At 38.1% G+C, this 27,329-nt stretch overlaps 1 protein-coding gene and 1 long non-coding RNA gene across 2 annotated transcripts in view; one reads left to right on the top strand and one right to left on the bottom strand.

Moving 5' to 3' along the window:
- Positions 1-27,329, top strand: part of LOC307175348 — a 286,151-nt gene that overhangs the window by 125,403 nt on the left and 133,419 nt on the right. The window contains exon 4 of the long non-coding RNA XR_013824318.1: positions 15,762-15,837. This is a non-coding gene — a long non-coding RNA (uncharacterized lncRNA). The remainder of the gene's footprint in view (positions 1-15,761; positions 15,838-27,329) is intronic.
- The window catches only part of RNLS (renalase, FAD dependent amine oxidase), a 273,745-nt gene continuing 248,659 nt past the window's right edge, over positions 2,244-27,329 (bottom strand). The window contains exon 7 of the mRNA XM_079900368.1: positions 2,244-6,849. Within this exon, the coding sequence (XP_079756494.1) occupies positions 6,697-6,849 (153 nt within the window). The 3' untranslated portion in view covers positions 2,244-6,696. The remainder of the gene's footprint in view (positions 6,850-27,329) is intronic.

Raw genomic sequence — 27,329 nt, 5'->3', positions numbered from 1 at the left:
TTCTGGGTACTGAGGATTCCAAAGTGAAGGAAAAAAGACAAAAAACTCTGTCCCCATAGAGCTTACTACATTCTAAAGAAATCCTGATTCCAAGGCTTTGCAAGATTCATTCAACTTTAATATGCCATGTATACCAGAGGCACTTAAAAAAAAAGAAAAAAGAAGTGAACCAAGCATTCAGGAAAGACAGAAATGCAGAAGTTGATGCAAGAAAGGATTTCTAGTTAATAATGATTTAAATTGAAATTCAGTTAACCTCCCTCTCCAGGTAATTCAATTGTCTAGTTTTTAACAAATTTCAATATATATGACTCCAGCTTTTCATAAAAAACACAAAAGACTCATCAGGCTTCTTTAGTCTGGTGCATTTCTTTGCTCAAATTTTTGGCTTCATAGGCAGAAATCTTTAAACAAGAGGCAAAATGATAAGTGAAGTACAGGTGTTTATTAGGCAGTTTCAAATGGTAGAGCAGCTCTCCCATATTCTCCTTGCCTCCAGAAAGGACTTCCCAAATAGTGGGAGGCAGCATAAAGTAGGGACTTTCTGAGATCACCTATTGACTGAATAGAGACCAAACAGGGAGAATGTAGGTACTGTTGTAATTATCTCCTCTACTGAGGATAAGGTTGGTACATTTTTCTTCTATGGGATAATTCTGTATCAGCAATGTTTTACTTTGGTACTTGATGCAATTAAAATAAGAAATGTTCATTAGTTGAATGCATTCATTCATTGGGTCAACAGATGTTTCCTGAGTACCTCCTATGTGCCCGGCCCCCTGCTTCTGTGGATGGCAAGTAGATATTGAACCAGTTAGTACAATACACGTGTGATTGGTATCACAAGAGTGGGGAGACTAGACTGGCGGAGGAAAACCAGGATCCTGTGCAGGGTATGTTAAGGAGCATTACAATAAACCATAAAGCATTTATTCATTCATTCACTCAAGGGTCAGTAAGAATTTCTGAGGAAAAATGACTCTAACTAAGGCCAAACTTACAGTCCCCACTGAGTTTATAATGAACTGGCTTCCTAGCGAGATTTAAAGCTACCTAGAGGTGCAGTGATGGTTATGAGAGGGAATGATTTTCCTCAGTCATCTTTCTCTAACAATAATAGTAATAATAACAGCTCACATTTGTTATTTTCTATGTGCAGAGCACAGTGCTAAGCACTTTACGTAGTATATTCCATAACACTCAGGATAACCCCAGGGCAGGTAAAATTAGTATCCCCATTTTATAGATGAAGCTCCTGAGGCTCAGAGACATAAGAAACTGGTCCAAGATGACACAGCTAGAAAGTGGTAGGTTCGGGATGTCATAGAACTTACCAGGAGTTGGGCTTTTTAAAATGAAGGCCAGGGACGGGAAATGAATCTGCATACTTAGCCAAACATGTCAAGAATGTGAACTAACTCACTCCCAGTTTTCACAGCGTTTCAGAGATTTAAGTAAATAATCTTCAGCAGAATCCAATCCAAGCGTGCAATTCTTTGCATTCAGCACACACACTTGCCGAGGAGAAGACACCGTTCATTGCAGAGAATGCTTCTAATTACTTCATCCCTACTCCTGGTAATGACCTAGCCCTGGTTTCTTTTCAAGGACCACTTTAGAGCAAACCACCTTTTCCCCAAGCGTCTACTTACCAAAAAAGGAAAAAAGAAAGTGGCCCACAGCTGGGTTCAGGTAGCCCCTGCTGTTCTGTTTCATGAAGGTTTTGAAGAAACCTAGAGCTGTTACCGAGTTTCACCATCATTTAGTCAATGGACAAACTCTCCTTACCATCAACTCTCCTACTTGTCCTACGCAAATGCAGAGGAAACTGGCCTTCGCAGGGGCCTCAGAGGCACCAGGAGGATCTGCTTATACTTTCTTCCTCCCTTTTCTTCTTCCCCTTCATCATCACTACCATCATTGCTATCATTTATTAAGCACTTACTATGTGTCCAGTACTCTCTTAAGGTTTTATATATATTTAAGCCTCAGAACAATCTTATGAGGCAGCTACCACTAACTCATTTTTCAGTGATGAAGGAGGCTGTGAGGCTATTTAACTGCAAGGTCACACAATGAGGAGCAAAAGTCTGGATTAAAACACAGACCTATTTAACTCCAGGGGATGTGTTTTTAAGTGCCAAGCGGTACTGCTCCTCTTAAAGGATTTACAATAGGGCAGAGGATCACGGAAAAATGGACCGGATGTGTGGATCTAAGTTATGCCTATATTTACATAAAGCAATAGGATGGAGATTTAGATGTTATTAATCTGAGGTCCATAGACCTCCGGGTGTTTAAAAATAGATTTTGGAGGGTTTGTAACCCCCTAAAACAGGAGTCAGCAAATTTTTTCTTAAAAGACGAGATAGGAACTATTTTAGGCTTTGTAGGCTATACAGTCTCTGTTGCAAACACCCCTCGCTACTGTTGTAGTGCAAAAACAGCCACAGATGATACACAAACAAGTGGGCAAGGCTACGTTCCAATAAAACTTTATTTACAAAAACAGGCAGCTAGCCAGCAGGCTCTATGTGCATCGTTATTTTTGTTGCTGTTGTTAGGAGAAAATCTTATAGCTTTCCATAGCTTCTCTAGTAGGTTCAAAATCCAAAATGGCTAAGAACTGGTCTAAATGGTCTCCAAGTTGCTCTAAATTTAGACATTCCAGGATTCTATGATTCTGCGTGCCTTTTCAATTAACACACTCTTTAGAAATTCTTTTTCCTTAGCAGGTTCATTTGACGGATTCTGCTGTGAACTCTTAAGTGGACTATAATTACTGTCTGTTGAGAAGGAAACACAGGACACAGTACCATTTCAACCCTCCCTGGCTTACCTGGCTGAAACACAAGGACATTCCAGACTGGATTCTAGCAGCTCAGTCCTGAACTAGCTAGTCTGAGGTTTGCCAAGGCTTTTTCCTTTTCCCAGAGACTACATTCTGTGTTTCACTGAGCCTTCTCCACAGAAAGTACTCACTTATCCTGACCACTCTGATACCCAGTTTGGATTCCTAGAGTCAGCCAGGTTTGCCCAGCTATGGTGTGGAGGGGAGGGATGCTGTCGAAAGTGTTTTCTTGAGGGATCTCTGCTTCTGTCTGGAGACCCTCTCTTTTCCAAGGAAACATGGTTCTTTCTCTTAGGATTCCCAGTTTCATGAGATACAGCATCTTATTTACTATCTGCGATTCCACCAACATGTACCTTTACCATGCCTCCCACTCTATGGGACTTGTCTTCCCCTTACTAGCATCTTTAGGTGGAGATGGCTAATTATATTCCATTGTGTCCACCACAGAGCCTGATACCATGATTTGCATATATATTTTAGGTTATTAGCACTGAGATCCCTGAAAGCTACAGATAGTTTTGAATTCTTGCATTACTTTTGAAAAATCAAAATAATGATTATCCTATCAACTTGAATAAAATGCAGCATTGGCTGCTTTAAATTTTAGAGAAAAGAGATTATATTAAAGCAAAAAATTACAAATGCTATGAGTCATAATGTGATCGCATTTATATTCCAGATTTCTGAGAAGGGACACAGGGTAAGAAGTGGGAGGGAAAAATAAGAGGGGAGAAAGAAATGGTAGAAACTACTAGAGGAGAGAATGAAACAAAGGGAATAGAGAGACAAAGAGGAATACAGAAGGAAACGCTGAATGCAGAGGAAGCCTGTTTGTTAACCAACTACTGCTGGGTTGAAATTCAGTGTCATTAGGATACAGCCATTTTTCACAGCAAGTGCCCCCCAGAGAAGGAAATAAACCAGCAAATGAAAATGACAGGAATGTAACTCACTTAGCTAGTACTTACGGAGACTTTATTCTATATTAGATTCCTGTGTACATCACATCAGGATTAGTGTTAGCTCTCTGAAATGAACATCAGTAAGAGGACCACATGGTGCTGACTGCACCTCCAACTAATATTTCAGTTCAGCTTTAATTATCATGTTCATCTGGCACCGGCACGGTGCCATGTAAATAGAAATGGGTCATGGGAGGCCTGGGTTCTTGTCCTGCATTTGATGATGTGACCTTGGCTGGCCAATCTCTGTGCCTCAGTTTCCTCATTTGTCAAATGTGAATAAGAATTCTCTGCTCTGTTTATTTCACAAGATGTTAGGAGGATGGAAATACATATATATATATATATATATATATATATGTGTATAAAATGCCAGATAAATGTAAAATTGACCTTGTTCTTTTTACTTAACAAGGCAGTAAGTAGGCGGAGGGGTGGTGATGGTGGCATTTTGCACAGAAGACTTGGTGACTCAATGACGTGTCTTCGTTTCCCTCAGTAATATCTGGTCTGGGATTATTACTGCTTTCTCGATGTTTTTAGGCATACTTTTCCCCTTCAGAAATGCCAGAGGTGAAAAATACTATTTGACTGCTATAATTTGTCACCCTCGCTGCCTGAGCAAGATGTGTATAGACAGTTTAGTAGTTAAGCTTTTCAACCCTGCATCATAAAGTTTTATTCCAGCAAAGTCTATATTTATCAGCTAACAAGTATTAAATCATCCCACTGCTCAAGCCGTTTCTCACTTGAATATGCTCCTTTCAAAACAGAGCAGATTTCCTTGGCTGGTTTAATAAAAGTTCTTGTTTGGCAGTACTGTGGTGCTGTGTGGTCCTGTGGAGCTGACATACATACACCTTGGTAACTCTGCCAAAAGGTGCTGACCCCTATTTCTCAGGGGACTTAGCTGCCTTTGCCCTGGGTCATTTAGGGCATCCTGGCCATCTGAGGCTTGATGGCTTCTAGCACAAGATATTCCCATATCCATTTCAATTTCTAAAGAGGAAGAGGTAAATGAAAATAGAGAAACAAACTTTTGAAACATTTTCTTTCCTTATTTGAGCATCAGGGAATTGGTCTGTTTCTATCAGAGATGGATCTAAATGTAAAATGAATTTTCAAAATGATTAAATTAGCAAAGTAACAAGGATCTACATACTAAGCAGGGTTGAGTGCATTCTCGTATTGCCATAGTCTTCTTTAAGCAGATGCACAATTATTAGGGAAACACACTTCGAATGAATAGATATTAAAACTCGTCAGTAATGGCTTAGAATAATTTCTGTATGTAACCCACTCCACGTTTATAAATCATTTTCTCTCTCTTCTTGGGAGTATATACACTCATCAGATGAATATAACATTGCTTTTAAATCTTCAGTATGCTTTCACTCAAATGGCTCCAGAATTATATTAGTTAAAAACAGAATAGTTACTTAATGTATTTGAATGTACTATTTTACCACATTTTAAGGGTATAACCAGAATAAAGACAAATGTTAATCAAATATAGGCCAAAATGATGAAAGAAATCTCAATATTTTTATCATATCATACCAGAGATCACAGTAATTTCCCTTTTCCTTTCTATGCTTTCAAAAATAAGTGATGTTAACCACATGTAGGCATTTCAGTTTTCCATGAAGTGATTGCTGATAGGAGATGTATAATGACATTTCATGGAATCACAAAACCCACTCTGTAGTTACATAAACAAATTCTGCCTGTGCCTGTGTGTGTGTATGTATGATAGTGGGCACGTAAGTGTGAGATTTTAAATACTACCAAGCTAAGGAGTCTTTGGTTGAACTTTTCTCAGTTTGAGAGGCTGCAACAATTTCTTTCCTTTCCAAATGGCGAAATGGAACTCAGCATTTCACTTTCCAAATTAGCAACAGGTAGCTTGTTTGGAAGGCTGGGGATCAATTTCTCTCCAGCCAGCAAGTCATGGGGTTGTCACTGAAGCATGTGGGTGATATGCTGAACCGCTAAGTTGGCAAATATTGAACTGTTTTAAGTGCATCTATTTTCTGGTTCAGTAAATTTTTTTGTATTAAATTCATTAAACTTGACAGAGTCTAAATGCCACAGCACATACTGCAGAGGACATAAAAGTAACAGCACTAGCCACAGGAGATAGCAGAAGGTAAAGATCAATATAATTTCTCTCAGTTTCTCTTTAATTTTTATCTTTCCTATTAAGACTGGATTTTTTTTTTCCTGAGGTTAAAAAGTACTGTGTGACTTGGAAAGTCAAGTTGAATCTGGTTATTTTCTGAAAATTTGAAGAGGCATTTCTTTGTCAGTCAAGTTGCCCTCCAAACTGCGTTCTTAGAGATGATGACATATGTGACCTACAATTCAGGATCATTTAATAACTTGGAAGAGAAATGAGAAACAAAAATTACACTCTGTTATCCACAGTTTGGAGGAATCTTGTAGTTTGGTAATTTGTAAAAATACTGAATCAAGGACATACTTGAAGATTTATAATGAGGCCTTGACAATGATTATTCTTCACTTGGGATTGAAATTTTCAAAAGAATAATAAAGGTTTCTGAACATGAACTGTTACTTTGATTTGACATAATTTGGGGGGAGAGTCATTTTTTTTTCTTAAGCACTACTTTGCCTCCAACAAGGAGTAGACATGGCAATTCAGAAAAGTGGAGAAAAGTATAAAGTACAAGGAATTTCATTCTAGCATGACTTGTAACTATTGAAATTATAAAATTGATTTTTTACTCCATATGAAAAATAACAATCAGTAAAGAACACTTTTCCGGTAATTTCTCTCAACAAAATATAAAACAAAATAATCAATGACAGAAAATTGTGAAAACCCCAAAGTACATGTAAAAAATAAGAATACAGGTACTAAATATGATTCTTTAAAGCTTCCAGAACACATAAGGCAGAAGTGATGCAGCCATCAAAGCTGGACTGAGTAAATCCATCCCCTCCACACACAAGAAACGGTTTGAGATGAAGAGTCATTTGACCGGGAGAGTTGGCAGCAGCACTTGTAACCTGAAAATGTTAAAAAAAAAAATTGAAATTGACATTCTGTGCTCTGTTGTGCTGTCACGTCAATGTCCACCTGGGGAACGTTTCTCTACCTGGAGAAATCAAGGTGTTTCCCAACGAGCAATGGAAAACTAAGCCAAGGCCCCTTGGCTAAGTTAAGGATTAAGTGCAAACAATATACACTCACAGTTTGACTAGCAAGGCTACATCACAATTTATAAAGTTCCAGATTAGTGCTAATTGTCATTCAGCTTGAAATTTTTCACCATGGGGAGGAAAAAAAAAGGGAGGACCTCCTCCTTCCTCTATGAATGAAATCATTTTCCTAAACCAATCAGTCACAAGGGCAAGGACTTCTTTTCCTTTATTCCCACTAATTAGAACACCATATCCTTTTATTGTCAATTAGGTACTGACTTTCAATCTTGGTAACGAAGATAGCCTGAAAACATAGAATATTTCCAACTAGTTCCATAAATTGCTCCTCTGTGCAAATGTAACCATATCTGGTCTCCCTGGAAGAGCTGAAGAATTGCATGGTTCTCGCCCAAGTGTTTACATTGAAATTTTTAAATGTTTACTTTTTCAGTTATTTGATAAGATAACCAGAAGTGTATTGAACTTCAAAATTAATAGGTCATGATCTGCTAAATTAGTTGAAAGTACAGTTAATCTTTTCATTAGGGAGAACAAAATTCATGAAATCATTCACCTATTATTGAGGACCTGCTATGTGCCAGACAAGGTAGATTCAAAAGAGATTTAAAGGGTCATGTCCTTAAGGAGTTTCCAGTTCAGCATGACTGCTGGCATGTAAGTGTCTAAGGCCTAAGACAGAGTGAAAGGCGATGTGCTATAAGAACACATGGGAGGAGGCCAGCACACCTGACAGAGGACAGAGAAAGCTTCAAAGGGGCACGACTGGTCACTTCATGTGAGTTCTGATGGACACATAAAAGTTTGGCAGGGGAGGAAACAGGTATAGGGCTTTCCAAAGAGAAGGAGAAGCATGTGTAAACATCACAGTCTATGGGTACTGTTTAGGAATCTGTGGGGCAGGTCACAGTGTGTGTGTGTGTGTGTGTGTGTGTGTGTGTGTGTGTGTGTGTGTGTGTGTGTGTGTGTGTGTGTGTGTGTGTGTATGTGTGTGTGTGTGTGTATGTGTGTTGGGGGAGAGGGCTGACAGGAGGAAGGGACATAACTGAGAGGCAAAATAAGAGGAATATTGTGTTTCAAATTTTAAAAACACAAAATTTATAAATAAAGTCTATTAAGAATTTAGAATTTACTATATATGCACCAAAAGTAGGAGAATCAGCTGAAGTCTGGGACTTATTTTATTTTGTAGAACCAGGTTTATAATATTTGAAATGATGAAAAAGGTATAGAGGTTATTTCCTGGAAAAATTATTCTCTAAGTTGGAATGTATGTTGCTAACAAGCATTCACAGCAAGTGGAATGAGCTGGAGATGAATGTTTTTATCTTGGACACTGGTGGTTTGGCTACTGAAGCACCAAAAACTCCCTAAAAAACCAAATTACACAAAGCTATTATAAAGGCGATCTCACTTGGGACTACTTTCCCGCACAACTTCAGGGGGCGCCGTTCACATAGACTACAACGTGGCAGTTCTGGTCTCCCTTATACAGTGTTTTCATGAAGAGTAATAGAATAAGGCCCATGAGGATTTGCTTGTTTAAAAATCACACCAAAAAATCAAGAAATGTATAAATGCTATTTGGATTATGGAGCTGATTTAGGTTTTTGATAGGCTGAGTTAGTATACGCTTTTATAATTTTTTAAAACCAGAAAAACTTTGCATAGATATTTTTATTTATATGCCATATTTTGCTTTAAAAAAAAGAAGTGGTACAATTATTTCCTTCTTGAATCACTTAAGATATGGACCTTTAAAGACCTGTATCAGATACAAATGTAAAATGTTAAAAGTATCCCCTCACTTTTCTGGAGGTCACTTGATAGCAATATCATCTATCATAGACATAGCAGATAATCTTTTAAGAAAATTAGGTCATAGTTTTAATTTATTATGTTGAATCATAATTTCTTTCCCCCCCAGCTTTACTGAAGTATAATTGACAAATAAAAATTGTATATATTTAAGATGTAAAACTTGATGTTGTATTATATGTATACATCGCAAAATAATCACCATAGTCAAGGTAATTGATAAGATCTGCTCTCTTAGCAAATTTCAGGTGTACAGTACAGTATAATTAACTATAGTCATGTTGCTGTACATTAGATTGCTGGGACTGATTCATCATATATAACTGAAACTTTGTACCCTTTGACCAACATCTCCTTATTTTCCCCTCCCACCAGTCCCTGGCGATCACCATTCTACTCTCCGCTTCTATGCATTTGACTATTTTAGATTCCACATGTAAGTGAGATCGTGCACTATTTGTCTTTCCATAGCCGATAGCCTTGAAATGGGTAGAAAAGACCTTTGAGCGGCTAAAATAGATAGCACACAGTACAGACACTGAAGCACAGACTTGGGTGTTCAATCGGAGCTTTTTAATCTCCTGCTTTAGATGGAATTTAAACAAGTTGGATGATTTGATTTGTCGGTGAAACACTAAGGGAGAAAGGAAACTGCTGGGCTCCTATATATTAGCGATTTTAGAACATGACAATTCGTAGTCTGAAAGCAAGGGATACTGTAGAAACACTCGAAAACCAGACAGGGCTGGGAAAAAGCCTGGCAGTCTGGGGTCATTTAGTGGAGGGCAAATAACTTTCTGGCTCTTAATAGTCCCCAAGGGTACTAGCTATTAGTCTTCCTGCAATCATTAATGCTCATGATGAAGGCCCCAATATTCCAGAATCAACTCTAATATGCATAAAGTATTAATTGTTGGCATTTCTCGAATGTTCACTGCATAGCAAATGCGTCACACGCACACCCCACTTAATTCACACAGCAACCTATGAGGTAGTTGCTATTATTCTCATTTTATAGCTGAGAAAGCTGAGACTCAGACTGTTACTTTCCTGAGGACAGAAAGCTCAGAGGTGAACAAACATTCAAACAAAGCAGAACTCCTGAACTCGCCCCTCCAACCCCTTCAGAAATGTTTCCATAAAGACTTAATTTAAGTAAAATAAAACAAAAATGTGTAATAGTCATCTGGAAAATTCACATAAATGGGATAAATCATTCATACATATTCATATACATATACCTATATGTGTGTCTATGTTTATACACACACATATATAAATCTCCATTTGTAGTAAAGTTTTGATACATTCCGGCTGACATCCCTGTATGGATAAACCATGGTGTTAAACATTAGACAAGTATTAAGCAGGAGGCAGCTTAAGGAAAAAGGTTCTGCCTAGGGGTGAGGTGGTCATTTATCGGTGCTGTGTAATTTCATTTGATGAGTGGTAAGTGCCAGATGCCAGATCACACGGCTGGAAAACTGGGCCACTGATTAGCCAGTCTGCAGTCGGGATGAAATCAATCTCGCTGCATTTAGGTGGATTCGCCCATTTTACAATTACCCAGTGAGGAAAATATGAAAACATGAAGGGTGTGTTGGCAGCCTCCTTCACCCATGTGAAGTAGAGGGCCCTGCAGTGGAGCAGCACGTAATTGTCAAAGCCACAATCTCTCACAGTAATGCAGCCTTTGGCTCTGCTTCCAGCCACAGTGAGGAACCACAGCTCAATGACTGTGTTTAAGAGAGATGTCAGGGCTGAAACAACCCCTTGGAAATCCAGGATGCTTGGGCTCACGTGTGTGCCAGGGCGGGTAAGAAAGAACTCAGACTGCAGCAGCTGATACTGTGGGTCGCTAATGTAATGGTTCTATATACTTAGGTGATGACTGGACTGGACATACAAATTCAAAGCAGAAAAAGCAGTTTTATAGCTAAGAGATTTAAACCCGTGTGTGTCTTGTGACTCCTCTCCACCTGTAGAATAAACTGCAAACTCCTCAGCCCCCCACGGAAGGCCCTTCATAACCCAGTCTTACCTCCATCCAAGCCTGCCCTCTTGCTGCTTCTCTCACTTTTGCCATGTGTCCTATCTACATTCAAACTAAGGTTCTTCAAGCACATCCTCCTTTGTTGTGCTTCTGTGACTTTGAACAAGTCATTTCTGCTTAGTGATGTTGTATTGTTCCCTGTCTTTCCTGCCAAGTAATTTGCTTATCCTTTAAGAACTAGCACAAATGTCACCTGCTCAGAGGTCTTCTTGCTCTGCCAGGCAGGGTAAGTGCCTTTTCAGCATGTTATTTATATCTATTATGTTACTTGCTATTTTGCACTGTAATTATGTCCATGCCTGTCTCCCTTCCTAGACTGCATGCTCTGAAAAGTGAGGACACTGTGATGCACTAATCTTTGTACCCAAGGCTGAAAACGGTGCCTAGCCCACATGAAGTGTGCAATAAATGTTTATTGAGTTTATAAAAAGACAGAATATCGTACACATAGTTGATCAAGTGGTGTTCATAGGGGACCAGCTACACAAGAAGTGTTGCTCAGTGGCTCCCGCAGAGCTGGCAGAAGCTCAAATGGAAGAGCTATTGTACTTAGAAGGCTCTCAGTAATGATAAATGTCTCTGCGAACTGCTGTATGTGAATGTCTCCTATGTCATGTATTAAATTAAACTACATAAATTTGCTGATTCTGTAGGTCAGAAATGGTAAAATACTGTCCACTTTTATATGATTTAACCTAATAGTTTCTTTTTATAATGATTATTAATTGTGCAAAGTCACACAAAAATAGTCCCTTGGGGGTAAGAATGAAATTAAAGATGAAAAGAAAGAGGGAGGCAGACAAGTAGGCTAAATGGGTATTTCCACAAAATTATAGTTGATGGTTAGCAAAAAAATTCAGTGACACACATGACAATGCACCTTCTTTCTTCCAAACCTATGTTGACAGCTAAAGCTTGTCCTTGGACTGTCAGAAGTCTACCCATAGAACAATCCCATTGATTTGGCCTACACGGTGGCTCTATTTTAGGGTGACCCGTTCTAGCTGGCCATTCAGCCCATTTGTTTACTTTCTGAAATATGGCACTAGGGGATATTCAAGTGACCTAGGCAAGAATTAAGGTCTCATAGGCTTTAATCCTAGCTGTGCAGCTAACTTGAGAGAACTTAGACAACCTATGAACAATCATAGGCTTTAATCCTAGCTGTGCAGCTAACTTGAGAGAACTTAGACAACCTATGAACAATCAGGTGCTGGCTGCAGCTTGCTATGGATGTAGATTACACTGCATTTCACTGAAGCTAAGGCATCATCAATATTTTAAGTACCAATGAGAAATTTTTTAAAATGGTGTCAGCATGACCCAAAGCTTTATTTTATACTTACTAGAGAAGTTCTTTTAGAATTATCTACATGTAGATCTTTTGCAGACGTAAAAAGGAAATAAAAGAATAAGTTGGTTAGCTTTTCCAGAATCTTCACATTCAGAGTTTGACTTCTGTGAAGCATGCTTTCACTAAGGGTGTCAATGTCCATATGCTCTTCCCCACACAATCTGTCCTCTGTGCAGCCTTGAGTGCTGGCCATGCACCGTTTCTTACAAGGGTGCTCCACTGAATTGTCCTTTCTGGGGTTGCCTCCAAGACGCTGATACCTGTTCTCCAAGTTCTGATTGTGCACTTTCTCTTCAGTGGGAAAGAAAGGTTTTTAGGGAGGAACCAAGGCTCATATTCTGTTCTCAAATGGTCCTTAAATTACTTGTTACTTTAAATATCAAGGGGTTGTGGTGGTGGTCCCACTGTTAGACTAAAAATAACCATTCACATGTGTGAACACTACATCCTGACTGTCTCCTGGTGCATACCGATTTGATGGCATCTTACAATTGATAAAATACGGCAAATATTAAATAGGGTAAGAGAAGAAGTACTTGTTATGCATTTACTAACTTACTAGTTAGTAAATGCATAAGTAGGACAAAGATAATGGCAGGATCCTTTAAGCAGGGCCTTTTCAGGCAAGCAGCATCTCAGTGTCAGGATTTCTAAGGTCTTCAGCATTGCTGGTTTAAACCCTCCATTTTCTCAATTCACCCAAATGAGCAGCCTCAGGTGAAACTGACAGAGATGGACTGGTTATCACAAAATCGATTTGTTCATTCACAAAGGTAAATTTACTGATTCCAGAACCGAATCTTGTTGTCTGCCCAGACCATTCATCTTAGTAGGCAAATTTCCTCAACTGTAACATAGATTATAGGGGTGACACATGTGCAGTATCTCCTGACAGACATCACTAATCAATTGTGGCATTCTTCTCCACTGAGCCCAGAAGTGGCCTCAGCATCCTTCTCACTTCATCGCTTCAGGCAGCCACTACCAGTCAATTGGAGTTGGCACTTGAGAGGAATCCTATATACCAATCCTGGATTAGAAGATTGCAGAGCAAACACGTAATTAGAAATAAGAGAATTAAATATTCTTTACTGTTTTTTTCCCTGCTTTTCCCGTTAAGCCAGGAGAGTCTGATGCATTGCCTTTGTCCAAAGCAGAGATATTTCAATGCCAAGAATTAGAATCACATCAGGAGCCATTTCCTCTAATGATGCTGGAAGCTCAATTCCAATTCCTTCTAATAACCTTCTAGTAACCTCCTTCTAGACCACTGCCCTTCCATGGGTCACATCGGGTCTTTGACTGCTGGGTGAAAATAAAATACATATATTTTGGCTACAACCATAGTTCTATAAAACTGTGTGTTACAAGTATCAGGGCTTGTAGGAAGATAGAGTTGGTGCAGGTAATTCAAAACCTAAAGAACTTTGAAAGCACTAACAAAAACAATAAAGTAAAGTGACTAGCAAGATTAATAACATTTTCCCAGCCTCTAAATCTAGGGACATCTTTGCAGCCTAAACTCTGGGGCTTATGCTTCCTCCTTTGAGATGTAATAGGTCCTGAGGGGAAGCTGCTTCTGAAAGAGACCAATTTGACCAAAATTAAAAATATCCAGGATATAGCCTTCTTCATCAGTCCATCATTTTACCAAAGGGGAAATGTTATTTCATCAGCACTTACACTTTTGCTGAAGAGCATAACATGGTGGAAAACCCAGTGGTTCTTGAGGCCTCTGTAGCGGCCACTATGGCACTAAAGGAAGAGACCTCTGGAGATTTTCAGTTTTTTTCTTAAGATTTTCATATTTGCTGAAGCAAATATTTGTTTGCTTGTGAGAAAACGTAAACATGTACAAAACCAATACGATTCCCCTGTGGTACTACTGCCCTCCTATTTCTCAATTGCATTTGAAAGAATTCACATTAAAAAAACGCTCTGGTGTTATAAAAGGCTGTAGGTAATTTTATTGTTTGCTTATGTTGCTCTACATTCTTCAGGGTCACTTTATTTAAACTTGGGTACGCCTGAGTCTTGACAGCAGATGGAGATGTCTAAACCATCACTTGTGCTTTTGATACACACACTACATCTTTTGAACCGGTTTTTAATCAATTCCCATGTCAGAGGGTGACTTTCCTTAAACTGTCCCTGGATTTCAAGGAAATCTTATTGTCTCCTAGTTGCACACTAACTTGATTGGGGTAAGCTCTGAGTAATAATATCTTTGTGTTGGCATTTCCCCTGTCCATTGTGTTTGTGAGGTGCTGACCACACGGGCAATATGAATAGCTAGGAGGCCTGAGATGGTATGGAGCTGATTCATACATTTCCTCACTTCCTCTACTCTGCTGCCAGTGTAAACCTGAACCCATGCCATAGTACATAAACAGCAGAAATTGAATATTTGGTTAACTTATTCTTTTAGAGCCCCTATGCAAATCTCAAAGGTAGTGGTTCCCAAAAGTCAATCTATGGCAAGAAGAGAAAAAATAAGAATTATGAACTTTTTAATAGAGCAAAATGTATTCTATTTATAAATTGTTATGAGGTGATATCTTTACTACATATTTTTGGGTGGGTTATTCTTTGCATTAAATTCTTGTAGCTGTGTTTTACTTTTTAAATTCTTAACTGCAGAATAAAAAGATAGCAATATTATATAGGTTCCCAAATAGTTAGAGGGATTTTACTAGTCCATGAAGTAAACACGCTTGGAACCACTGCTCTGGGGTGAGGTGCCTGATGTGGCTCAGAGCAGAGGCTCTGTCAGCCTGAGGAATGTTGCCCATAAAAGAGGGGTTGGGGAGAAGCAAAGGTCGGCTTTGAAAAACTATCAGTAATCTCAGGTAACACTGGACAACCTAAGTTTGGACTTGGTGAGTGGATGAGTAATTTTAAAAAATGGAATAAAATCTTGTGCAAAACTTATTTCCCAGAAACTTGCACAACCTCCCTTTTATACAAATATTAATCTAGATAGACCTAGAATCTGGGGTAAAACATTTTGTTTGTTTACCTGAAGTGAAATTTTCAGGTAGTAATCATAAAAGGTGTGGAGAAAAATAGGAATGGGGGAAAAAGACTTAATCAAATGTGGAATACATACCTACCTCCAAATTGCAAGTACCTAGAAGGCAAATGTGGTTTGTATTGATTCTCTGTTTACGTCTTCCCATTCTTACCGTGTTCCCAAGGCATTGATTATAAGCATCTATATATGCCTGTTTACAAAAACAGGGAGAAATGTAAATAAATGAAGGAGAGACCATAACTTATGCTGATGTCAATGGAAATGTTTGTTTACATATCTATAGATGGGGAACTAGTCCAGGCACTCTGAAAAAGATGAGACCGTAGTGTGGTGTCAATAGTGAAAAATACTACTGACCCCTAAGTAAATTTCTGTGATACAGGAAAGGGAGATATGAGAAATGAAAGTTGAATACAGATTTTTTTTAACAGTACAAAATGTTTTCTATTGGCCAAATTAAAAATGTAATGTGTCTATCTCTTTCTCTTATTTTTTTTAAGGTCCCTCTGGAGTTTGATGAAAAGGCAGTAAGATGTCGTTGATTCCTCTACATTTAACTCACCAAATTACAACTTGGTAAGACATATTTGATTTTTAAAAGCCTTTTGAGTCCTCAGAAATAGAAAGCTATGGGAACTGTGTTTTATTCATTCGTGTATTTCCAGCATCTCCATTTACATCTCCATTGTACATGGTTGGTATCGAATAAATGTTTGCTCAAAGGATGTATGTACACGGGCGAACAAAAAACTAATTCAAACTTTTGAAAGCTTTAAATTCTCAGTGTTCAAGTGGTCTTTAAATGTGGTGGAATTTTTTTCTCTATGAAAATAACTTCCCTTGGTTTCTCTGTCTCTGAATTTTTCTTTTTCCTTCTGTGTCATCACACCTCCCCATTCTAACTCCTTTCTTGAGCAACTTCATTGTCCAGGAAACAACTCTTCTGGTGTCCATAATCCTTGCGCTGACACTTACGTCATCACTCCTGGAAAGCTGAATTCTCTATCTCTAGCTCACGTTTTGTGGAGTCCAGGCAAAGGCACTAGGAATATTTGAATCAGTCTGAACTTCAGATAGGTAGTAAAGATGGTTTCATACCCAGAAAATTCACCCTCATCTCATAAAATGCCATTGTATAAAGAGTACCTTGAAAGGGGTATAAAATAGAACTAGATGAGTGCGTATGTGTGAATGCCTATGCATGTGTATAAAGGGATATACAGATGTCTGCCTTTATTTCAAAAGATGGAGACCATGGTGACACAGTCTATGCTATTTCCACAGATTATAGCTAAACTGCGCTGAGCCTGCACAGACATAAAGTCTAAATAATCCTTTAAATAACTTTTTCCCTCAGAGATGGTAAATACATTCTTGAAAGCTACAGGTGTGACAAAGGATAAAAAACACAATTTTTCTGGATGACCTAGCCAATTTATGTCTAATTATTTTATCTTTTAAAAATTCTTTCTTAGAAGAGTCAACTGCCCATGTGCAGATTTTTGTGGCACAGCCAGAAATCACAGACATATGGAATATATTTGTTACATTCTTAAGAAAAGTGTTGATAAGGATTATTTCTTAACCATATACCGCATATTACTGAAGATAAGTGATACTCAGAACTGGGATAATAATGATACATTCAGGGTGCTGATGATACCATTTAATCTATTTTTAGGTATATTTCCTTAAAAAGTATTGTACCTCTTTTGGTCACTCGTGTTTGAGGCTCTCAATCCTATATTATGTTGTAGTACTTAAATTCATAAAGAGCTTTATCAACGCATGGTTGATTTCCTGCAGAGATGGTACATTTTAAATTGGTTCTTATGTGTTATGTGCATCATCTTATCTTGCCTCTGTTCTACTCATCTCTCCAGTGTTCTATTATATTTAATGGTGATTTCATAAACCCGTTTCTTTGTTGTGCTTTAGGGAAAGGTTTGCTTGTATTTTGGGCTTCTGGCTACAGAGCTCTGTATCTGGTACACAGAGAGCTGCTGTAAAATTACTATTGGTTGCAATACCCTAGGTGTGAAGAAAGTGATGTGGTTTGGTCAATTCTCAGCGTAGCTTTTCTCTTTATTGGTATTTGTCTATTCTATTTTAATAAAACATTGGGTAGATGCGGGCAGAATGTGCCACGAATCAATTCTATGATCCATGTAGCAGCTTCAGCGGGCTCGAACTGCAAAGGACAGAGTTTGCTGAAACTGTATATTCAATTGGTGATGTCTACATTGAATTCTTTTAGACCTATTCTGTCTTTTAAAGTCCTGAAAACACTGGAGCAGTCTACTTTGATGACTTATTCAGAACAAGCACACAATAAAGAATGAGATACTGTTTTCTCTATAGTACTGTGGCAGTAATAATGGACAAAACAACAGTCGTATTACATTTCCCTTTAAAGTTTTTAATTTAATAGAAAGTCGTTCTGTCCTTCAGCAAGTTTTAGTATATTCATTCATTAACTCTTCAAATATTTGTTGTGCTCCTGGTAGCTGCCGAGCACTGTATAAGGGTACAAAAACCAGTTCCTACTTACAAGGTGATTTAACAGACTTGAATCCTTTTGTTTTCATCTAAATATAAATGTTGCATCACAGTCTCTCAAAGGATCCAATTGCTTGGGCTCCAAGGATGTAGAGGGCCAAAAATGCTTTATATTTTGAGTCGAGAGAGAAACTTAAAAAAAAAAAAAAAAAAAAAAAAATCATCTTTCCTACTCAGCTGAGTCTAATCACTGCTTCTCCCCCACTTAAGTTAATAGCTGCTTAATTTCCCACTAATTCAATCCTTCTTCATCCCTTCTCCCACTCCCTTTCCCTTCTTCTTGACAACCCAGAAGCATGGCCATTATTTCTTTCTGGTCCTCATTCATGTTGAACAGACCCAATAGCTTTTTGGTTGGGTTCTGAAATTATGGCAAAAAGACTGCAGCCATTTTGATCTTCAGGTCTAGAAACAACCTTCTTTCTACTTTGAATACTGTGAAAATAAAAGGGTCAGTGCTTGTGCTCCTCAGACAATAGTGGAGGTTAAAAAAACAAGTGGTTTTTAAAGTCAGATTAATTGAGGTATAATTTACATACAGTAAAATTCACTCTTTTTTATGTGTACTGTTCTATAAATTTTGACAACGTACACAGCTGTGTAACTACCACTATAAAACAATATAGAGAACGTTCTCATCAGCCTCCCCCAAATTCCCTTGTGCCTCTTTTTTTAGTTAACCCCATTCACCCAATCACAGCCCCTGGCATGAGTGTTTTGTCCCTACAGTTTTGCCTATTCCAGAAAGTCATACAAATAGAATAATACAGTATGTAGCCTATGAGTCTGGATTCTTTCACGTAGATAATGCTTCTGAGATTTACTCATGTTTATTACAAATATTATCAGTTTGTTCCATTTTATTACAGTATAGTTTTGCATTTATGGATGTGCAACAGTTTTGACCATTACCAGGTAATTAATATTTGAGATATTTCTAGTTTTTGCCTATTATTAATACAGCTGCTACAAACATTCACATATAGTTTTGATGTGGATATATGACTTCATTTCTCTTGGGTAAATTCCTAGGAGTGGGGTTGCTGGGTCATATGGTAAGTGTATATTTAACTTCGTAAGACACTGTGAAACTCTTTTCCTAAGGGGCCATGCCCTGCTGCACTCCCACGGTGATACGTGAGAATTCCAGTTGCTCCACATCCCCGCCAGCATTTGGGGATGAATTTTTGATCTGAGCCATTCTAGTAGGTGTGCCATGGTATCTCATTGTCATTTTAATTTGCGTTTCCCCAAGGACCAATGATGTTCAGCATATTTTTGTGTGCTTGCTTGCCATCCACATCTCTTCTTTTTTTTTGTGGATGGTAAAATACACGTAACATGAAATTTATCACTAGTAGTCACTGGCAAACATTTATTTTCTGTCTCTATGAATGTGCTTTTTCTGGATATTTCACATAAATGGAATCATTCAAGATGAGGCCTTTGTGTCTGGTTTCTTTCACTTAGCGTAACATTTTCAAGGTTCACCCATTCTGTAGCATGTACCAACTTCATTGCTTTTTATGGCTGAATGGTATTCCATCTTATGAGTATACCACATTATATTCACCCATTCATCAGTTGGCTTGTTTCTACCTTTGGCTATTGTGAATCATGCTGTTGTGAACATTTGTGTATACAGTTTTATGTGAACACATGTTTTCAATTCTTTTGGGTTTATACCGAGTATTGGAATAGATTGATCATACTGTAATTCTATGTTTGTTTTATTGAGGAACTGCCAAACTGTTTTCCACAGTGGCTAAACCATTTTATATTCCCATCAGCAAGGTATGAGCATTCCAATTTCTCTATATCCTTACCAGCACTTATTTTTCGTTTTTTAAAAAAATTATAGCCATCTTAGTGGTTGTGAAATGGTATCTCATTTGGTTTTAGTTTGTGTTTCGTTAATGACTAATGATGTGGGCATCTTTTCATGTGCTTGTTGACTATTTGTATCTTCTTTGGAGAAATGTCTATTCAAGTCCTTTGCCCAGTTTTAAATTGAACGGTTTGGCTTTTTGCTATTGATTTATAAGAGTTCTTAATATATTCTGAATAGTAGACCCATATCAGACAAGTGATTCACAAATATTTTCTCCTATTCTAGGGTTGTTTTTTCACTTCCTTGCTAATTCTTCTGTGCACACAAGGTTTGAATTTTGATGAAGTCCACATTACCTACTTTTTTTTCTTGTTACTTATGCTTTTGGTTTTATATTTAAGAAACCACTGCTGAATACAAGGTCATAAAGATTTACCACCTATGTTGTCTTCTAGGATTTTTGTGATTTTAGTTCACATATTTATGTTTTCAATCCATTTTAGGTGAATTTTTGCATGTGGTGTAAGGTAAGGGTCCAACTTCATTCTTTTGTATATGGATATCCTGTTGTTCCAGCACTATATGTTGAAGAGACTATTCCTTTTCCATTGAATGTTTTGGGGAACCTTGTCAGAAATCAACTCACCACAGGTATGGGTTTATTTCTGGGCTCTTGATTCTATTCCATGATCTATATGTCTATTCTTATGTCATTACCACACTGTTTTGATTATGGTAGCTTTGCAGTAAGTTTGGAAATCAGAAAATGTAACTCCTCCAACTTTATTCTTTTTCAAGATTGTTTTGGCTATTTGGGGTCCCTTGCAATTCCATGTGAATTTTTGGATTAGCTTTTCCATTTCTGCAAAGGCCATTGGGATTTTGATAGACACTGTAATAAATCTGTAGGTCACTTTGGATAATATTGTCATCATAAAAATATTAAGTCTTGCGATCTATGAACATGAGATAACTTTTATTTATTTATTTAAGTCTTCTTTAATTTCTTTCAGCAATGTTTTGTGGTTTCATTGTAGAACTCTTACACCTCCATGGTTAAATTCACACCTATCCTTTGTGAAGTGCTCTTTCAAATCTTTTGCCCAGTTTTAAATGATTGGGCCATTTGTTTTCTTATTACTGATTTGTGAGTGTTCTTTATATATTCTGGATACCAGTCTTTTATCAGATATATGTTTTTCCAAGTCTATGGCTTGTCTTTTCATTTTCTTAACACTGCCTTTCAAAAACATTTTTAAAATTTTGATCAAGCCCTATTTATCAATTTGTTTATTTATTTATTATTATTATTTTTTTGCGGTATGTGGGCCTCTCACTGTTGCGGCCTCTCCCGTTGCGGAGCACAGGCTCCGGACGTGCAGGCTCAGAGGCCATGGCTCACGGGCCTAGCCGCTCCGCGGCATGTGGGATCTTCCAGGACCGGGGCACGAACCCGTGTCCCCTGCATCGGCAGGCAGACTCTCAACCACTGCGCCACCAGGGAAGCCCTATCAATTTATTCTTTTATGGCTTGTGCTTTTTGCATGCTATCTAAGAAATGTTTGCCAAACCAAAGATTGTAAAGATTTTCTCCTATGTTTTCATCTAGAAGTTTTATAGTTTAAGGTATTATATTTAGGTCTATGATCCATTTTTAGTTAATTTTTGTATACAGTGTGAAACTTGGACTTTTGAATGTAAAAGTAACATATTCAGCTTCTATTTTGCTGCTCACTCATTGCGTCATGTTAGGCACACCAGTCAATTTGAACCTTAGTTTCCTCATTTAAACAAAGATGCTTCCTGATCTGTCAGAATTGTTGTGAGGATCAAATGAAAACAAGTATAAAAGTACTTTCTAAAATCAGAGTATAAACGTTAATTATTATTTCTAACTGACAGCAGCCAACAGAATGATGGTAGAAGAATGTGTCATAATTGGAGGAAAGCCAGATCTCAACTACCATCAGTAGAGTGAGTGTTTAAAAACACTAGATTTTAAATAGACCTGTGTTTGAATTACATATTTGCCACGTCCTAGTGGAAGAACCTCACACAAGGCACTGAGCTCTCAACTCCCCAACTTTCTGACCTATGCAATGGGGAAGAAGTATAAACCTTCACAGGGTAGAGATGAAGCGAGTTACATACAGAGCCTAGTGAGCTACACAGAGTAGGGGATTAATAAATGGCATTTTTGAGAGAGAGAGAGAGAGCGAGAGAGAGAGAATGATTATGCATATACACTGTCTAATAAAATGATGATGTAGATTGTCATGGTTTATATGAATGCTATAACAGATGATGGCAAGATCAAGATGAAAAACAAGAATGTATCTTGCACTCTCCTGCCTCTGGGAAAGTGTACACAATGTTAGAACATCATTCCAACATCATTCCCTTTGCCCCTCTGACTTAATCTTGTAGGATTTAGCTCAAATAACATGTTCGTTTAGGAAGCTATTTATTACCACTTTCTCCTCAAATCCGCTCTGTGTGCACACAGTCCATTGTGTATCCCTTTCTTAAAACAAACTGTACCATATCATGATTACCTGCTTATTGGTCAGCCTTATTGATTATATGGGAAGGTCCTTGAATGAAGGGAGCTGTCTTTGAGTCTTTAGAATCCAGTATAATGTCTGGCACATAGTAGGAACTCAATAAATGTATGCTAAATGAAAAGATGAATATATATTATTAATTTCTAATGTTGGTATAAATAGCATTTGTTAACTGAACTTTTTAGTTCAGCTTGTTAGTTTTAGAGCATAATACTGATGTCTACTCTAAACAGACCAAGTGGACTTCCCTTTATGGGAAAGGGCCTATTTCTTTTAGGTTGTCCACACCCATATAATAACATCCATCATCCAGTTTTCAGTAGTAATACTGGGCACAGATGAATATATTTTTGCATTTATACAGGAAAAATGACACAGACTCCTTTTTAAAGTTTTCTGTAAAGTAATGCTATTCAAAATAGCTTTTTTGAAAAAGTGTGATGCTGACTACGTGGCAGGGTAAGTTCCTGTCATGAGTACTTGAAAAAAAATGATTTAATTAAATTCATATGTGTTAAAGCGTTGACTAGCTCATATAATATGGAATTTTATGAAAAGGGGAAATATCTGCCCATAAACTTCAATTAAACTGTGACTGAACATCCCTAATTCAATGATCAGAATTTCTCAGCTGATGATCTCATGCATATGTAGTTACCTCAGAATAAAGTGAAGCAACTGGCTAGTTCTGTGCCAGTGAGAAAGAGGTGAGAGATTACTCAAAGGAATGCTCAGGACTGACACCTGTTAGATTTCCTGCTCTTGGTAGATTGGGTCATGCCATAGTCCATAGATCCCAAAGGGCCTGTTTTGGCTCTCCATATTACCATAAACTTACAGCACATAGGCAAGAATGCTCTTGTGGCCATAATTTCATGCCAGGAAATTTTGACCCATGTCATAAATTGCGTTAAATTACCATACAAGATAGTTTCGGAATGAATGGCAAGAAGCTGAGAATCTATAAGCTGAAAAAAACTGACAAGAGTTCCTTGTCCCTGTGTCTACAGGGATACACCACTTTTATCTCATCTTGTCTGATGTTAACAGTCCCTATGGTATGACTTAGTGTCACAGCCCCTGGCATTGAGTCAGTCCTTCTGAAATATCCTTGTCCAGAACTATTTGTGTATGTGAAACAAAGAAAAGACAGAGACTCTGAAAAGAGAAGAGAGTAAGAAAAAATAAAAAAGTAGGACAGCATGTGGGCATGAAGAGAGGTACCAGAAAAGAGAGCAGGAGACACACAGAGCTCATCTACTAAGAAATAACCATGGAATCACTCCTCTCCTCCTCCTCTTGCTACCCCTGTTTAATAATATTAATTGAGAACTTGCTTCGTGCTAGTTTTGTAGTAACTTGCTTTGTGCTAGTTTTTCTACTGTGTTCTCTCCTTTTATTCTGACCACAACCCTATGAGGGAGGTTCAGTTGTACCATTTACAGATGGGGCCCTGAGGCTTAGAGTTACAGTCTAGCTTGCTCAAAGGCACAGGGAGAGCTGAGGTTTGACTGTCTGTCTGACTCCAAAGTCCAAGATCATAATCACACCACGTTATCAAAAATCCAGGAATTACAAGACACAAATATGGGAGAAAAGTCTTAGTGGCAGAATGACCAAAAGAGCATGATTTTATCCTAGAAATAAATTACAAAACAAAACATCTAATGTATTTAACTGATAAACACAACTGATTATTGTCTTTCAGAGCACTTATCCTAGAAGGCCTTATGGTTAAATCTGTGATGCACTGGCGAATGTCTTTTAGGGGTAGCAGCTTTTAGAATCAGCTTACTAGACACATTAAAACAGATTAAATACAAAGAGCTATATTTCTTTAGTTCTATAAAAACATTTAAGAAAATTGTCAAGATGGGTCATCCGTTTATTAAAAAGATTTAAGTCCAAATGACTTCGGTTGTTTCTAAAACATTAAATTCAAGCTCAGCTTTCAAAGACATGATTCAACTGATTACATGCTGAGGAATAAGTGTCTGGCTCTGAAAGAGATGCCTGATCTTGTTAAAATAAGGGTGTGGCTTATTAGGGTGACTGACTATGTTGAAGGGGGCAATCATTTGGATTCATAATTTTGGTATATTCATACAATCAGTCAGTCCCTGCTTTTCAGTTTCAACCTGCCTAAGAGAAGAAAATGAGGATAAAATAGAAAATACATAAGAAATAAAAGGAAAAAATGGCAATATCAATTACCACCTGATCTTCCAATGCTGAAATCAGACACAGCTACCGGCCAGAAATTAATCTCATGAGGGAATAATGTAAGTATGTGGGTGACCTCAGGCTTTTCTGTGTACACATCCCCCTGCAGACACCAAACACAAACCTCTAAAGAAAATTCTGGCCTTAAGCTGTTGCACATTTCCTCTTTTCTCTTTTCTTCCTTCTGACTCCTGGGCAGTACTATGTCAACCAAGGTAATCAACTGGGGAAGACCTGAGGAAGCCAAAATGGGGAATGTGCATTGAAAAGGATTTACTTATCTAAGGGGGGGAAAAAAGAGATAGAGTCAAAAATGAGGAATGTGAATGGGAGGCTGAAGAGAGGAAAGAAAAAAAGAGATAAGCCTGCATCGCTGATTATCAGGGAAAACTCTGTGGAAAACTAGAGTTGAGGGTGCAGAAAGATTTGAGGGAGCTTCTAGAAGCGGGATATATAAGGAATGAGAAGAGAAACTTCAAAAAGTACTGCTAAGGATGATGAATTTTGGATATTCTTTAAAGTTCTATAAAAGATACTAGTAAAGATGAGAATTACTTTACGTTCCTTTTGGTTGTTGAATTTTGTCTCTTAGACTACAACACAAGACTGGGCTAATGAGGGATTCTTGGTTTGTTTGGGTTATAGGAGTATAACATTTACAGCAGGTGTCCTTAATGCTGGATTCATGGGAGGACTTTTAGGTTGCTTATATTGATAAATTTTCATAATTAGATGCAATTTTGTGTTTATGTGTACATGTATATTTTGAAAGGATGAGCATCTTCATATTCATAGCTTTGATCAGATTCTTAAAGAGTTCATCATCCTTCTCCTTAAAGAATATAAAAGGACTGCCATTGAGGAGAGAGAAAGTACAGTCTCAGGGCAAAAGACCAAGTGAAAAGAACGTAACTGTAGAAGATAACTAATTTCTAACTTTACAGCAGAAGCTTAATAGTCTAATCCAAATCCATTTATTTTTGCCAAAGATACCAAGGTATTCATTTACCACCTGACTCTCCTCCCCCCATCAAACTCCTCTCTCGATCTCCTTGGTATTTGAAATAGATTCAGTGATTTTTTAAAAATAAAGTAATCCATGAATGTGCTAAGTGAGAGAAAAAGCCACTGAAATTTTCAGGAACTACAGAAAGATGGGGGAAAATCAGCATTAAACTCGCAAGCAAATCATACATTTATTATAGTTTGGGAAAGGCATCATGATAGACTTGAAACAAAGGAAGGCATAGCGAATAATAATGGTGAGAGTATTAGGGTTATCAAACTGATTAAGTGTCCCCTGTCAATGTACATGGAAAGGTGTTATCAGTTATTACTCTTCTGCTGAATGGATTACTATATCATACTTGTTACAGAAATCTTAATTCAATGCATCACAGCCTAGGCATCAAGTTATATTAACTGGATAAACATTTAAATAATGGAAGGCAAATATCTGCAAAAGGGAGGAACTGAGAATCATGAAAAAAATGTTTGTTATGTTTGTTTGAACCACCTACTCAAGTGTTTTATTCAAACCCCAAATGGGAGGCACAGAGCAGCTCCCAAGTCTTTCAAACACGCCTTCTTTCTTGATCTGCCTCTTTCCTTAAAAGCAGCACCCACAAAAAAGCAGCGTTATCCTACTCAAGACAAAAAATTTGACTTAGTGTCTTAGGAGAAGGCTTTCAGCAAAGATTAGTCTCTAGGATTCCATGGGCAGAGTATTAGACATGTCCTAGGCATTCGTTAAATGCTTATGGAATAAACGACTAACCAAATGAATAAATGAACAACCGTGTTTCACCCCCCTGCTGCCACTGTGGATATATGACATTAGAGGCAGCAGAAGGCACAAAGAGCATCATCAGGGAAACAGAAAACTGCCCCCCCACAAAGTACTCCCTTACCTCTTTCAGAGAGCAGCCGGTTCCTAAAGTGGCTGCTCTGAAAGCTTGAAAGGGCTGGTGCTCTCCCCAGAGGTTTTATGAGAGGAGTGGGAGATACTGCCTCATAAAGGAATCTACCAAAGAATTCTGGGGGAAAGAAGGGTGTGCGACGCAGAAATAAGGCTCCCCCCACCAAGATGTCTACATCCTAACCCCTAGAACTTGTAAGTGTTAAATCTCAAGAAAGAGTTAAGGATACAGCTGGAATTAATGTTGCCAGTCACTGGACCCTGAGATGAGGAGAGTGTCCTAGATTATGCAGGTGGGTCCCATGTAATCACAAGGGTCCTTTAAGGAAGACTGAGGCAGGAGAAAAGGTCAGAGTGATGCAATATGAGAAGGACTTGACCTGCTGTTGCTGACTTTAAAGATGGAGGAAGGAGTCTCAAGCCAAAGATTGGGGGCAGCTTCTAGAAGATGTAAATGGCCAGAAAATGGATTCTCTCTTAGAGCCTACAGAAAGAAACACAGCCCTGCCGACACTTTGATTTTAGCTGAGACCCTCATTGAGGGTCTCACTGAGACCTATCTTGAACCTCTGACCTCCAGAACTGTACGATAATAAATTTGTGTTGTTTTAAGCTTCCAAACTTGCAGTAATTTGTTACAGCAGCCATTCAAAACAGAGGGTCAGTGAAGAGGAGGGAAGGACCTGAGAGGCAGGTAGACTAGTTTTATCATTACTAGCCATGGGACCTTAGGGAATTTATTTCATGTTCTTGAGGCTTTGTTTTTTCTCATCGCTGTAGTGGGTTAAAAATAGCAACCTCATAAGGCTACTTTTGATGTTAAATGAGATCACATCTTTGAATCGCCCAGCTCCAGGCCTGTTGCACTATGCAATGTGGGTGTTCACCATTGTGATCTCTCTTCCTTTTTTTCTTCCCTACCCTCCACGGTCACTGAGTGCCAGGATGCAGGGTAGGCGATACAAAAGAAGAG

This window comes from Stenella coeruleoalba (assembly GCF_951394435.1).
Source record: "Stenella coeruleoalba genome assembly, chromosome: 16".
Lineage (NCBI taxonomy): Eukaryota > Metazoa > Chordata > Mammalia > Artiodactyla > Delphinidae > Stenella > Stenella coeruleoalba.
Note: the sequence above shows the minus strand (reverse complement) of the source record. Positions and strands in the feature narration are given on the sequence as shown.